This window comes from Meleagris gallopavo, chromosome 5, assembly GCF_905368555.1.
Source record: "Meleagris gallopavo chromosome 5, MGAL_WU_HG_1.1, whole genome shotgun sequence".
NCBI lineage: Eukaryota > Metazoa > Chordata > Aves > Galliformes > Phasianidae > Meleagris > Meleagris gallopavo.
In genome coordinates this window covers 53,550,738-53,566,324 of record NC_139408.1, presented here as the reverse complement: position 1 = coordinate 53,566,324, position 15,587 = coordinate 53,550,738, and the positions used below count along the sequence as shown (strand labels likewise).

At 50.5% G+C, this 15,587-nt stretch overlaps 2 protein-coding genes across 2 annotated transcripts; both read right to left on the bottom strand.

Annotated features, from left to right (window-relative positions):
* Positions 1-5,186: 5,186 nt before the first annotated feature.
* On the bottom strand, positions 5,187-6,188 carry LOC146544358 (inositol 1,4,5-trisphosphate receptor-interacting protein-like 1). The gene has a single exon (XM_085225594.1). The coding sequence runs from the start codon at positions 6,186-6,188 to the stop codon at positions 5,187-5,189; it is 1,002 nt and encodes a 333-aa protein (XP_085081720.1).
* Positions 6,189-12,068: 5,880 nt separating this feature from the next.
* LOC146544357 (inositol 1,4,5-trisphosphate receptor-interacting protein-like 1) lies at positions 12,069-13,067 on the bottom strand. Its single transcript, XM_085225593.1, has one exon. The coding sequence runs from the start codon at positions 13,065-13,067 to the stop codon at positions 12,069-12,071; it is 999 nt and encodes a 332-aa protein (XP_085081719.1).
* Positions 13,068-15,587: the final 2,520 nt, after the last annotated feature.

Genomic DNA, 15,587 nt, shown 5'->3' with positions numbered 1-15,587 from the left:
CCTGCCAAATTGATGTCTGAAATTACGCCAGGCAAATAACAAGGAACTGAAGTAAAATTTCAGTAGGAAACCTTAACGGTGGCTAATGTGGTACTTTATTTGAACACGGTGTTTTTTAAACAACATAAGTTAGTCAAGACAAAAAGCACGCAAAACACTTTCTAGTACTGGAATGCCACACAGGGAGCAGGCCCCGAGTCCGGTACAGCTGATAGCAAGCTGCTTCTGGCTCACAGCTCCCTCAGCCTCTGCCGGTGTGAAGTGCGCTCTGCTAAAGGGTCCCTGGATGGAGCCAAGCTGGAAGCAGCAGGTCTGACAGTGAAGATTAGGAAGCCCAAGTGTGTAGCAGCCCCTTCAGCTGCATCGGGTCTGGCCTCTGTAGGTAATTTGTTCCAGTGTTTGACCACTGTATGGGACCTGCTGAATCACGGCCTGTACCTCTGGTTGACCACCTGAGGCGAGCAATGAGTCAGCCCTGGGAGCACAGGTGAAGGCAATTCACTTGTGCTACCAGAAGGGGTAGAGCCTGGCTCCACCTCTCCTGGACCCCACTTAAGAGCTGACTACCAATGGGGAGGGATCTCTTTTGGAGATCGCTCCTCTTGGAGTCTTCTCAGCAAGCCCAGGACAAGTGTAAGCTTTCCATCCATTCCTCTTTAGCAGATAACCTGTTCAGCCTAACTTTCTTGTATTTTTCTTAATTATAACGTCCGTATATTCATTGATTATGCACTTGGCAAGCAGCAGGCCAAATTTACTAAAATTTACATTGTGTCCTTTCTGTGGGATTTCTATAATTGGGTCGGGGGGAGATCGTTTCCCCACTAGATAGAATGATTCTGGGACCGATCCCAGTGTTTGTGGGATCTCCCTATTATGAACTGGTGGTTCTCACTGAAAAATAGGGTCCCCTATGCGTTATGGGAAATATCTCCCCATATCGCATGGCAGACTCCTTTCAGGGACTTAGTAAAGATACACTAATCACGAAAGAACGACAATTAGCTGCCTCCACAGTGACTCTGGAGCGAGCAAACTCTTTTTGTACGATCTCTGTCAAACCCGTTGGGAACCGACAAAGAATTGCAGCCACTGCTGTTGATCCAGAAGCTGATGCATTAGTTTCACCAAAAGAAGGTCACATATACCGTTTGTTTTTTTTGTTTGTTTGGTTGGTTTTTAATGTTTATTACGTGTTATTACGCTGGAGGTAACCTGCACTCATCTAATGGACACTTCTTCCTTTGCTTGGTGGCTTTTATGTTGGCATCAATCACAACACAGACTTGGTAGGCAGAATATCCACAGCAATGGCAGGCTGAAGAGATCTGCAGGTGCCTGATAAGCTGGACAGGCTTTCTGACACGTGAGGATGTATTGCTCTTTGGAAAAGGGGATTCCTTGTCTTGCTCAATTTCTATCTTCAGGTGCCACCCTTAGGGTTTTATATCTTCTCATGCTGGCAATTTTTTGTTCTTGACTTACTAACTGATATCTTATCAGCAACTTCCATTCTGTGTTGCCTCCTCTTACCTTTCCTTGCACGATATTAGCTTATAGACTATTGCAACTAATCAGGAGCTCTCCAGGGAGTCCACTCTCATTCAGCTCTCCACAGAGTTGGAGGTCGATCCCTTTAGCTATCGGATTTTCCAAGAGGGGGGAAAAAAAACAAGCACAACTGAGGTAAGCAGGAGATTCAGTGGGAAAATTCTTGTGGTTACTTTTTGGAAGATGGAACTTGAAATGAATTTGCTGAACTGTTTCTCTCTTTTGATGAATGCTGTTAAAAGGAAATGGATTTTTCTTTCCCACACATTTCAGATACTCTTCTCAGCTGTTTTATTTTTTCCTAATGCAAGTCAAAATTGTTAAAGAATTGAAAAGTAAAAATCCGTAATGCTGAAAAGACCATGTTGTGAAATGTATCATGAACATTCCATTAGAACAGTGCTTGCTAATTAAGAGAGAGAGCTGCTGGGAAACAGCAAGCTGGTAACAGAGATCATAGAATCATAGAATGGCCTGGGTTGAAGAGGAGCACACTGATCATCTAGTTTCAACCCCCTGGTACGCGCAGGGTCGCCAACCCAGCAGACCAGGCTGCCCAGAGCCACATCCAGCCTGGCCTTCAATGCCTCCAGGGATGGGGCATCCACAGCCTCCTTGGGCAACCTGTTCCAGTGTGTCACCACCCTCTGGGGGAAAAACTTCCTCCTAATATCCAACCTAAACCTCCCCTGTATAAGTTTAAAACCATTCCCCCTTGTCCTATCACTATCCATCCTCCTGTTTATACACTCCCTTCAAGTCCTGGAAGGCCACAGTGAGGTCTCCTGAAGCCTTCTCTTCTCCAAGCTAAACAAGCCCAGTTCCCTCAGCCCTTCCTATAGGAGAGGTGCTCCAGCCCTCTGATCATCTCAGTGGCCCTCCTCTGTACCTGCTTCAAGAGCTCCACATCCTTCCTGTACTGGGGGCCCAAGGCCTGGACACAGCACTGCAGATGGGGCCTCAAATCAGATTGGCTGCCTTTGATCCTCTGTAGAGTTTGTTTAAAAAAAACAAAACAAAACTGCCTACACTTGTCTGCAGCTTGTTATGTTTATTCATCTGCCACAAGGCCAAAAATCGGCAATTTATAATTCACTAAAACTCCAGTGGTCCAACATATCACACACAAGCTGTGGAGCCTTCAGTAAGAGGATGGGAAGAGGAGCTGAGGACAGGCTGAGCAGGTCTGGGTGCTCTTCATGTGCCCTGCTTCTGCTTGCAAGTGTTGTACAGGCACTGGCTGCGTCGTGGTCCTACACGTGTGTTGCCGATGTGGTTGCAAAGCAATTTGGATTTTTCCAACGGAGCACATTTGGGGCGCAGCCTCCCTCCTGTGGTATGCTGGGCAGTGCCTGAGGTATGGGGCAGCCAGCCCTGGCATCAGGGAGTGCTAGCTCTGAAATCAGTAACATGGGGAGCTAATTATTGCCTAAGAAAATAACACAAGTCTATGTTCTGTTGATTTTTTTTTTCTTTTTTTTAATCAGAGCTTTGTTTCTGCAGCCGTATGTTTTATCTGCATTGGTTAGCTACCATTCCTGGATACCTGCATCCCACTAAGGGAACTCACAACTGTTGTTGTGCTTCTTCCCGCTGAGGTGGAGGCAGAGCTTCATTGTAGTCTGCGTTTCATCAGCAATCAGGGACTGAGTCGCTGTTCCTTGTGAAGAAAAGACAGGTTAAAAATGTACCCTCTCACACCCAGATTTACGTCCTGCAAAATGTGGGAGAATGTCACTGTCTAAAGCACCATCTCTGCCTAGTGACTTCTGTGGTGCCGCGATTTATCAGTGCAAACCTGCCTTGCTGCGTATGCTGAAAATGAATAGTTTGGAGTGTGTAATGGGATTGGTCCTTTTGTGGACTCTTTGAGTATCCTGACGGGAGGGGAGAGGGCGGCATCCCCGGAGGACCTGGCGGGAAGAGGCAGTGGGGTGGAGCTTCGGACAGGACCCGGAGCGTCTGCGTCTCTCCGTCTGGCCCGGCTCAGCCGTCTCAGCTCGCCGCGGAGAAAGCGTGTGCTTTCCCTCGCACTATCTCATTTTTTGATACTCTCGTCTCTCTCGTTTTGTTTGAATTAGTTAAATTCAGTAAATTACCCTTCCTCCTCAGATGGTTGCCATTGTGTTTTTGTTAAAACTATCGGCTAGCTCTCTGCCCTTCCCCCTCTTCCGGAGCGCGCGTGGCCCGGCCCCGGCCCCGGCCGGTACGCGGCACACCGTTCTACCCCCTTTTTTTTCCCTCTCTTCTTCCCGGGGCCTGTGCCCCCCTGTCACGGACTTACATGTAAGGATAATGCCGTGACAGCCATGCGGGAAAATAAGTTGCAGAGAGGCTTCAACAAGGACAAGACTATGTAAGGAGAGTCAGTGAAGGGTTCAGCTCCCCTGGGAGCTTGTGCCACAACATGGTACGCCCTTTGCCAGAGGTAAATGACGAGGAGTATTAACTGGGTTTCTGCGGGAGTAGTGGGAAATACTGGTGGTAGGTGGATGTTTGGGCTGGATGATTTTGAGGTCTTTTCCAGCCTCGGTGATTCTGTGATTCTAAAGCTTTGTCACCACAGCAGTGGGAGCTGGCTCTGGGGGCATCTCCTTGAGCAGGACACTCAGGGATAGAGCGTTTCTCTTCATTTTTGTAGAGGCCGAGGCTTGCCGAACAAATGGACCCTCACAGAGAGGCGGGCTGGTCCCTGCCCAGCTGTTAACGGAAGTCTCTCCTTCAAGCGTCCATGCAGTGGCCTCTTCAACTGCATGGGGTGTGGCTCCCTCAGGCGTGGTTTTCCTTTGGAAGGGAGCTTCTACCTGCTTCCAGAGCAGCGTTTTCTTCATGTCCAGCGCGCTCAGCTCTGCGGCAGGTGGCAAGTAGGGCGTCAGTCGTTTTGTAGCCACCATCCAGAACAGGGATGCAGAGCTGCAGATGGAATTGCAGGACTTGTGACGGAATCCGATGTGCCAGGCATGCCTGGCTGTTTTGTGAAGGAGCACATCCGTGCAGCAGTGCGTCTCTGCGGCTTCCTCATGCTGCTGATAACGACAGCCCCTGCCTACTCAAAGGTCAGGAACGTTTGTGAGTCCTTTTGCTGTACCCCAAGAATGAGCTCAATGCAGAGGACTCTGGAGCGAGCAAACTTATTGTACGATCTCTGTCAAACCCGTTGGGAACCGACAAAAAATTGCAGCCACTGCTGTTGATCCAGAAGCTGATGCATTAGTTTCACCAAAAGAAGGTCACATATACCGTTTGTTTTTTTTTTGTTTGGTTGGTTTTTAATGTTTATTACGTGTTAATAAAACATATGCATTGATAAAATAATTCTTTGTACTGATTTACGTTAACTCTGTTTTCTGTGTGGCTGGAAATAATTCCTTTTCACCCCATGTGGCCCTGGCATGTAAAAGCCTGGATTCCTGTGGCGTGTGTGGAAATGTCGGTGGCCACTAGGATATGGGTGTAGCTGCCTCTGTCTCCTGGCTGCTCAGAAAGATGTCTTTATGGTCTTGCTGTACTCCAAACACTGCCTTAAGCAAGCAGTTTCTTTTGAAATCCATCAGATGTAACCTGCTGTAGTGGCTGTTTCCTGAAGCAGCGCGTCTCTGCGGCCACCTCGTGCTGCTGCTAACGACAGCCCCTGCCTACTCAAAGGTCAGGAACGTTTGCGAGTCTTGCTGTACCCCGAGAATGAGCTCAATCCAGAGGATGTGGCTGGTGGCGGTGGTCAGCTTGAGCTTGCAGTGTCGGTTGGAAGGCAGCAACTCGAGGTTCATTGTGGCCGACTGAGGCATAGCCTCCCAGGCTTCTCTCACCAGCTCCTGGAACCAGGTTGCGGTTTTCTCCATTTCCAAGTAGGAGTTGATGCAGAGGGCTTGTAGGAGGCTGGGCATCTGCTCTCTCCTCAGGTGGTCCTCAGGGTGGTGGAGGAAGCACGTCGTGTGCGGCATGTGCAGCTTCCTTTTGCACGTGCACTGGAGCTCCACGCGGATGCAGGAGTTCCTCACGCCTATCCTCTCAGTGGGGCCCACCTCCAAGTGGAAGACGTGGCCCGGGGGTGCCTTCAGGGGCACGAGCATGCGGTAGACAGTGTAGCATCCATCGGGACCCCTGCCTTCAAAGCCAACGCCCACCCCAATGGCTGGCTGCAGCCGTGGCATGAAGTAATCCTGGGGAACTGTCTGACAGACGCTCAGAAGCTCATCAATCAGCTCCTCCACCACCTTGCACTTGTTTCTCCTGGACTTCAGTGGCCAAATGGAGAACTCCGGGTAAAACCTGCTCGCGTAGGTGACGTCACCTGGGTCTCCATGGCACACGGGCTCCTTGATCTCCCTGTCGTATTCATTCAATAGGTCAAGCAGTAGTTCGCATGACATTACTGCTTGCCGTTCCCTGTACCAGTTGCGGATGTAGAGGAAGAGCAGGAAAAGCAGCAGTACAGCCAAGGCCCAGATTTTCCAGGACTGCAGTGCAGAGAAGTACACCCACATCCTGCCCTCCTCCACATTCTTCTTTTCTATGTCCTCCAACAGCTTTGTCATCTGCTCTCGCAGATACACCTCCCGCTGCTGCATGCAGTTGAAATCATCACCAGCACAAGGTACGCTCTGCGCCAACAAGGCGAAAGCAAACACCAAAGCCATGATCTGGAAGAGGTGTGAGAGAGGGGAGGTCAGTGGGGCTGGGTGGGAGCTCGCGCACAGCTGGGGGAGCGGGGCCAGGAGCCACAGCCCCTGGGGTCGGGTAGGAGCGGGGGCGAGGGAGCTGGGAGGCAGCAGGGCCCGAGGCCGGCGCTGGTGCTGACTGCCCGGAGAGCCGCTCGCAGGCTCCCTGAGCGCTCGCTGCCGTCACTGCAGGCTCCCAAACCCCTTGCAGGCCGGCGTTTGCGCCCGGCCCAGCACCGCCCTCCCCCTGCTGCTGCACTCACCGCTGGCCCAGGCCAAAGTGGAGCGGCACTGCCTGCTGACGGCCTCAATACCAGCCCCGCACTGTGACGCACTGTGATGTCACAGACGCCCCAGCCCCACCCTTCGGCCCCACCCAGCGCGGCCCCTCTCAGCTGCCCTGGGCCGCCATGGCCCTGGCATCAGCCCTGTTCTGAGGCACGTGGCCGGACTGAGCTCCCTGCATCTCCCTTTACAAGGCAGACCGGAACCCCCTGGACCGATCTCAAAAAGAAAATTGGGTGACCGGGCCTGTGGATGCTCTGCTCGTCCTGTGTCATCCCAACTTAAGTTCCAAATACGTAATCCCTGGGAACTCATTTGGAACTGGATGAAATGGTGAAAGATTGATTCCCAAAGATGATACCTGGAAAAATGAGACAGCCAATGAGAGACGTACCTGCCAAATTGATGTCTGAAATTACGCCAGGCAAATAACAAGGAACTGAAGTAAAATTTCAGTAGGAAACCTTAACTGTGGCTAATGTGGTACTTTATTTGAACACGGTGTTTTTTAAACAACATAAGTTAGTCAAGACAAAAAGCACGCAAAACACTTTCTAGTACTGGAATGCCACACAGGGAGCAGGCCCCGAGTCCGGTACAGCTGATAGCAAGCTGCTTCTGGCTCACAGCTCCCTCAGCCTCTGCCGGTGTGAAGTGCGCTCTGCTAAAGGGTCCCTGGATGGAGCCAAGCTGGAAGCAGCAGGTCTGACAGTGAAGATTAGGAAGCCCAAGTGTGTAGCAGCCCCTTCAGCTGCATCGGGTCTGGCCTCTGTAGGTAATTTGTTCCAGTGTTTGACCACTGTATGGGACCTGCTGAATCACGGCCTGTACCTCTGGTTGACCACCTGAGGCGAGCAATGAGTCAGCCCTGGGAGCACAGGTGAAGGCAATTCACTTGTGCTACCAGAAGGGGTAGAGCCTGGCTCCACCTCTCCTGGACCCCACTTAAGAGCTGACTACCAATGGGGAGGGATCTCTTTTGGAGATCGCTCCTCTTGGAGTCTTCTCAGCAAGCCCAGGACAAGTGTAAGCTTTCCATCCATTCCTCTTTAGCAGATAACCTGTTTAGCCTAACTTTCTTGTATTTTTCTTAATTATAACGTCCGTATATTCATTGATTATGCACTTGGCAAGCAGCAGGCCAAATTTACTAAAATTTACATTGTGTCCTTTCTGTGGGATTTCTATAAATGGGTCGGGGGGAGATCGTTTCCCCACTAGATAGAATGATTCTGGGACCAATCCCAGTGTTTGTGGGATCTCCCTATTATGAACTGGTGGTTCTCACTGAAAAATAGGGTCCCCTATGCGTTATGGGAAATATCTCCCCATATCGCATGGCAGACTCCTTTCAGGGACTTAGTAAAGATACACTAATCACGAAAGAACGACAATTAGCTGCCTCCACAGTGACTCTGGAGCGAGCAAACTCTTTTTGTATGATCTCTGTCAAACCCGTTGGGAACCGACAAAGAATTGCAGCCACTGCTGTTGATCCAGAAGCTGATGCATTAGTTTCACCAAAAGAAGGTCACATATACCGTTTGTTTTGTTTGTTTGTTTGGTTTTTAATGTTTATTACGTGTTATTACGCTGGAGGTAACCTGCACTCATCTAATGGACACTTCTTCCTTTGCTTGGTGGCTTTTATGTTGGCATCAATCACAACACAGACTTGGTAGGCAGAATATCCACAGCAATGGCAGGCTGAAGAGATCTGCAGGTGCCTGATAAGCTGGACAGGCTTTCTGACACGTGAGGATGTATTGCTCTTTGGAAAAGGGGATTCCTTGTCTTGCTCAATTTCTATCTTCAGGTGCCACCCTTAGGGTTTTATATCTTCTCATGCTGGCAATTTTTTGTTCTTGACTTACTAACTGATATCTTATCAGCAACTTCCATTCTGTGTTGCCTCCTCTTACCTTTCCTTGCACGATATTAGCTTATAGACTATTGCAACTAATCAGGAGCTCTCCAGGGAGTCCACTCTCATTCAGCTCTCCACAGAGTTGGAGGTCGATCCCTTTAGCTATCGGATTTTCCAAGAGGGGGGAAAAAAAACAAGCACAACTGAGGTAAGCAGGAGATTCAGTGGGAAAATTCTTGTGGTTACTTTTTGGAAGATGGAACTTGAAATGAATTTGCTGAACTGTTTCTCTCTTTTGATGAATGCTGTTAAAAGGAAATGGATTTTTCTTTCCCACACATTTCAGATACTCTTCTCAGCTGTTTTATTTTTTCCTAATGCAAGTCAAAATTGTTAAAGAATTGAAAAGTAAAAATCCGTAATGCTGAAAAGACCATGTTGTGAAATGTATCATGAACATTCCATTAGAACAGTGCTTGCTAATTAAGAGAGAGAGCTGCTGGGAAACAGCAAGCTGGTAACAGAGATCATAGAATCATAGAATGGCCTGGGTTGAAGAGGAGCACACTGATCATCTAGTTTCAACCCCCTGGTACGCGCAGGGTCGCCAACCCAGCAGACCAGGCTGCCCAGAGCCACATCCAGCCTGGCCTTCAATGCCTCCAGGGATGGGGCATCCACAGCCTCCTTGGGCAACCTGTTCCAGTGTGTCACCACCCTCTGGGGGAAAAACTTCCTCCTAATATCCAACCTAAACCTCCCCTGTATAAGTTTAAAACCATTCCCCCTTGTCCTATCACTATCCATCCTCCTGTTTATACACTCCCTTCAAGTCCTGGAAGGCCACAGTGAGGTCTCCTGAAGCCTTCTCTTCTCCAAGCTAAACAAGCCCAGTTCCCTCAGCCCTTCCTATAGGAGAGGTGCTCCAGCCCTCTGATCATCTCAGTGGCCCTCCTCTGTACCTGCTTCAAGAGCTCCACATCCTTCCTGTACTGGGGGCCCAAGGCCTGGACACAGCACTGCAGATGGGGCCTCAAATCAGATTGGCTGCCTTTGATCCTCTGTAGAGTTTGTTTAAAAAAAACAAAACAAAACTGCCTACACTTGTCTGCAGCTTGTTATGTTTATTCATCTGCCACAAGGCCAAAAATCGGCAATTTATAATTCACTAAAACTCCAGTGGTCCAACATATCACACACAAGCTGTGGAGCCTTCAGTAAGAGGATGGGAAGAGGAGCTGAGGACAGGCTGAGCAGGTCTGGGTGCTCTTCATGTGCCCTGCTTCTGCTTGCAAGTGTTGTACAGGCACTGGCTGCGTCGTGGTCCTACACGTGTGTTGCCGATGTGGTTGCAAAGCAATTTGGATTTTTCCAACGGAGCACATTTGGGGCGCAGCCTCCCTCCTGTGGTATGCTGGGCAGTGCCTGAGGTATGGGGCAGCCAGCCCTGGCATCAGGGAGTGCTAGCTCTGAAATCAGTAACATGGGGAGCTAATTATTGCCTAAGAAAATAACACAAGTCTATGTTCTGTTGATTTTTTTTTTCTTTTTTTTAATCAGAGCTTTGTTTCTGCAGCCGTATGTTTTATCTGCATTGGTTAGCTACCATTCCTGGATACCTGCATCCCACTAAGGGAACTCACAACTGTTGTTGTGCTTCTTCCCGCTGAGGTGGAGGCAGAGCTTCATTGTAGTCTGCGTTTCATCAGCAATCAGGGACTGAGTCGCTGTTCCTTGTGAAGAAAAGACAGGTTAAAAATGTACCCTCTCACACCCAGATTTACGTCCTGCAAAATGTGGGAGAATGTCACTGTCTAAAGCACCATCTCTGCCTAGTGACTTCTGTGGTGCCGCGATTTATCAGTGCAAACCTGCCTTGCTGCGTATGCTGAAAATGAATAGTTTGGAGTGTGTAATGGGATTGGTCCTTTTGTGGACTCTTTGAGTATCCTGACGGGAGGGGAGAGGGCGGCATCCCCGGAGGACCTGGCGGGAAGAGGCAGTGGGGTGGAGCTTCGGACAGGACCCGGAGCGTCTGCGTCTCTCCGTCTGGCCCGGCTCAGCCGTCTCAGCTCGCCGCGGAGAAAGCGTGTGCTTTCCCTCGCACTATCTCATTTTTTGATACTCTCGTCTCTCTCGTTTTGTTTGAATTAGTTAAATTCAGTAAATTACCCTTCCTCCTCAGATGGTTGCCATTGTGTTTTTGTTAAAACTATCGGCTAGCTCTCTGCCCTTCCCCCTCTTCCGGAGCGCGCGTGGTCCGGCCCCGGCCCCGGCCGGTACGCGGCACACCGTTCTACCCCCTTTTTTTTCCCTCTCTTCTTCCCGGGGCCTGTGCCCCCCTGTCACGGACTTACATGTAAGGATAATGCCGTGACAGCCATGCGGGAAAATAAGTTGCAGAGAGGCTTCAACAAGGACAAGACTATGTAAGGAGAGTCAGTGAAGGGTTCAGCTCCCCTGGGAGCTTGTGCCACAACATGGTACGCCCTTTGCCAGAGGTAAATGATGAGGAGTATTAACTGGGTTTCTGCGGGAGTAGTGGGAAATACTGGTGGTAGGTGGATGTTTGGGCTGGATGATTTTGAGGTCTTTTCCAGCCTCGGTGATTCTGTGATTCTAAAGCTGTGTCACCACAGCAGTGGGAGCTGGCTCTGGGGGCATCTCCTTGAGCAGGACACTCAGGGACAGAGCGTTTCTCCCATTTTTGTAGAGGCCGAGGCTTGCCGAACAAATGGACCCTCACAGAGAGGCGGGCTGGTCCCTGCCCAGCTGTTAACGGAAGTCTCTCCTTCAAGCGTCCATGCAGTGGCCTCTTCAACTGCATGGGGTGTGGCTCCCTCAGGCGTGGTTTTCCTTTGGAAGGGAGCTTCTACCTGCTTCCAGAGCAGCGTTTTCTTCATGTCCAGCACGCTCAGCTCTGCGGCAGGTGGCAAGTAGGGCGTCAGTCGTTTTGTAGCCACCATCCAGAACAGGGATGCAGAGCTGCAGATGGAATTGCAGGACTTGTGACGGAATCCGATGTGCCAGGCATGCCTGGCTGTTTTGTGAAGGAGCACATCCGTGCAGCAGTGCGTCTCTGCGGCTTCCTCATGCTGCTGATAACGACAGCCCCTGCCTACTCAAAGGTCAGGAACGTTTGTGAGTCCTTTTGCTGTACCCCAAGAATGAGCTCAATGCAGAGGACTCTGGAGCGAGCAAACTTATTGTACGATCTCTGTCAAACCCGTTGGGAACCGACAAAAAATTGCAGCCACTGCTGTTGATCCAGAAGCTGATGCATTAGTTTCACCAAAAGAAGGTCACATATACTGTTTGGTTTTTTTTTGTTTGTTTGGTTTTTAATGTTTATTACGTGTTAATAAAACATATGCATTGATAAAATAATTCTTTGTACTGATTTACGTTAACTCTGTTTTCTGTGTGGCTGGAAATAATTCCTTTTCACCCCATGTGGCCCAGGCATGTAAAAGCCTGGATTCCTGTGGCGTGTGTGGAAATGTCGGTGGCCACTAGGATATGGGTGTAGCTGCCTCTGTCTCCTGGCTGCTCAGAAAGATGTCTTTATGGTCTTGCTGTACTCCAAACACTGCCTTAAGCAAGCAGTTTCTTTTGAAATCCATCAGATGTAACCTGCTGTAGTGGCTGTTTCCTGAAGCAGCGCGTCTCTGCGGCCACCTCGTGCTGCTGCTAACGACAGCCCCTGCCTACTCAAAGGTCAGGAACGTTTGCGAGTCTTGCTGCACCCCGAGAATGAGCTCAATCCAGAGGATGTGGCTGGTGGCGGTGGTCAGCTTGAGCTTGCAGTGTCGGTTGGAAGGCAGCAACTCGAGGTTCATTGTGGCCGACTGAGGCATAGCCTCCCAGGCTTCTCTCACCAGCTCCTGGAACCAGGTTGCGGTTTTCTCCATTTCCAAGTAGGAGTTGATGCAGAGGGCTTGTAGGAGGCCGGGCATCTGCTCTCTCCTCAGGTGGTCCTCAGGGTGGTGGAGGAAGCACGTCGTGTGCGGCATGTGCAGCTTCCTTTTGCACGTGCACTGGAGCTCCACGCGGATGCAGGAGTTCCTCACGCCTATCCTCTCAGTGGGGCCCACCTCCAAGTGGAAGACGTGGCCCGGGGGTGCCTTCAGGGGCACGAGCATGCGGTAGACAGTGTAGCATCCATCGGGACCCCTGCCTTCAAAGCCAACGCCCACCCCAATGGCTGGCTGCAGCCGTGGCATGAAGTAATCCTGGGGAACTGTCTGACAGACGCTCAGAAGCTCATCAATCAGCTCCTCCACCACCTTGCACTTGTTTCTCCTGGACTTCAGTGGCCAAATGGAGAACTCCGGGTAAAACCTGCTCGCGTAGGTGACGTCACCAGGGTCTCCATGGCACACGGGCTCCTTGATCTCCCTGTCGTATTCATTCAATAGGTCAAGCAGTAGTTCGCATGACATTACTGCTTGCCGTTCCCTGTACCAGTTGCGGATGTAGAGGAAGAGCAGGAAAAGCAGCAGTACAGCCAAGGCCCAGATTTTCCAGGACTGCAGTGCAGAGAAGTACACCCACATCCTGCCCTCCTCCACATTCTTTTCTATGTCCTCCAGCAGCTTTGTCATCTGCTCTCGCAGATACACCTCCCGCTGCTGCATGCAGTTGAAATCATCACCAACACAAGGTACGCTCTGCGCCAACAAGGCGAAGGCAAACACCAAAGCCATGATCTGGAAGAGGTGTGAGAGAGGGGAGGTCAGTGGGGCTGGGTGGGAGCTCGCGCACAGCTGGGGGAGCGGGGCCAGGAGCCACAGCCCCTGGGGTCGGGTAGGAGCGGGGGCGAGGGAGCTGGGAAGCAGCAGGGCCCGAGGCCGGCGCTGGTGCTGACTGCCCGGAGAGCCGCTCGCAGGCTCCCTGAGCGCTCGCTGCCGTCACTGCAGGCTCCCAAACCCCTCGCGGGCCGGCGTTTGCGCCCGGCCCAGCACCGCCCTCCCCCTGCTGCTGCACTCACCGCTGGCCCAGGCCAAAGTGGAGCGGCACTGCCTGCTGACGGCCTCAATACCAGCCCCGCACTGTGACGCACTGTGATGTCACAGACGCCCCAGCCCCACCCTTTGGCCCCACCCAGCGCGGCCCCTCTCAGCTGCCCTGGGCCGCCATGGCCCTGGCATCGGCCCTGTTCTGAGGCACGTGGCCGGACTGAGCTCCCTGCATCTCCCTTTACAAGGCAGACCGGAACCCCCCGGTCCGATCTCAAAAAGAAAACTGGGTGTTTTTAACCAAGATAAATTAGTAATGACTTACGTAAGCACTTTCTTTTGAAATCCTTCAGATATAACCTGCTCTAGTGGCTGTTTCCTGAAGAAATGTGCCTCTGCAGTAACGCGTCTCTCTGGCCGCCTTGTGCCACTGGTAATGAGAGCCCTGTAGTCAAAGGTCAGGAATGTGTGTGAGTTCTCTCCCTGTACCCCGAGAATGAGCTCAATCCAGTAGACTCTGCCAGTGCTGGTGGTCAGCTTGAGCTTATGGAATCGGTTGGAAGGCAGGAACTTGAGCTGCACTGTGGCTGGCTTAGGCACTGTCTCCTAGGCTTCTCTCACCAGTTCCTGCAACCAAGTTGCGGTTTTCTCCATTTCCAGGTAGGAGTTGATGCAGAGGGTTTGTAGGAGGCCGGGCATCTGCTCTCTCCTCAGGTAGTTCTCAGGGTGGTGGAGGAAGCACATCATGTGCGGCATGTGCAGCTTTCTTTTGCATGTGCACTGGAGCTCCACACGGATGCAGGGGTTCCTCACTCCTATCCTCTCACTGGGGCCCACCTCCAAGTGGAAGACATGGCCCGGGAGTGCCTTCAGGGGCACGAGCATGCGGTAGACAGTGTAGCACCCATCGGGACCCCTGCCTTCTAAGCCAATACCCTTCCCGATGGCTAGCTGCAGCTGTGGCATGAAGTAACTCTGGAAACTGTCTGAGAGACGCTCAGAAGTTCATCAATCAGCTCCTCCACTGTCTTGCACTTGACTGTCCTGGTCTGCCGTGGCCAAATGGAGAACTCGGGGTAAAACCTGCTCATGTGGATAACGTCATTGTGGTCTTCATGGCACACTGGCTAACTCAGCTTCCTTTCAGATTTTCTCCACACCTCGTTTACATGTTCAATCATCATATTCTCTTGCCTTTCCCTGTACCAGTTATGGATGTAGAGGAAGAGCAGGAAAAGCAGCAGTACAGCCAAGGCCCAAATTTTCCAGGACTGCAGTGCAGAGAAGTGCAAGGGTTGCATATCCATCCTGCTCTGCTTCATGTTCTTCTGTTCTATCTCCAGCAGCAGCTTTGTCATCTGCTCTTGCATAGGGTCTGGTTTCTCTAGATAATTTGTTCCCGTGTTTGACCACCCTCATGATAAAGGTGATTTTCATAATATGCAGCCTTAACCTGTAATGAGCACACCATCACTTTCCACCTTGTGACTGTGGTCTGTTCATCTTATTTCCATGTTGTAGTGGTATGGTCATGTCCTGTTGTCTCTGTGCCATAAACAGTGGATTGATAGTTTATGTGCTCACAGATTCATGGTAAGTAGGCAGTGAAGTACTGCTGTGTGCTGTGTATTTTTATGTCTCAGGTGGCTGGAGTTACTTGGTTTATCACATGCCAAACCTTTATATACATCATAACTGTAAGTAACGGGCATATTAGAGTTAGTAAAATCACAAGTGTTAAGAAACATGAAATTCAAAGTTCCTGTTGCTTTTGTTTGCCATCCAAAAAGAGTGAAGTTGAGTGTCTTTGGATAAGGATCAGAGGAAGGGCTGTAGGCACATGGCCGGACTGAGCTCCCAGGGACTGAGCAAATTCTTTTTGTATGATCTCATTCAAACCCCTTGGGAACTCACTAAGAACAGCCATGACTGTTGATACAGAAGCTGATGCATTAGTCTGACCAAAAGAAGGTCACATATACCACTGTTTTTTCTTTTTGTTTGTGTTTAGTGTTTATTACGTTTTAGTAAAACATATACATCAATAAAATAGTTTGGTTTTTTTTTTACTGATCTTGTGTTTTCTGTGTGGCCAGAGACTTCATTCCATGTGGCCCAGGCATCTAAAAGGCTGGACTCCCGTGGCATACATAGAAATGCTGGTGGCTTTGTGGATATGGGTGTTCTGAGGCACATGGGTGGACTGGATTTCCAGTGCCTCCCTTGGGTTTGATTGTGGAGATACTAGTATGCTTCAAGTATTGTACT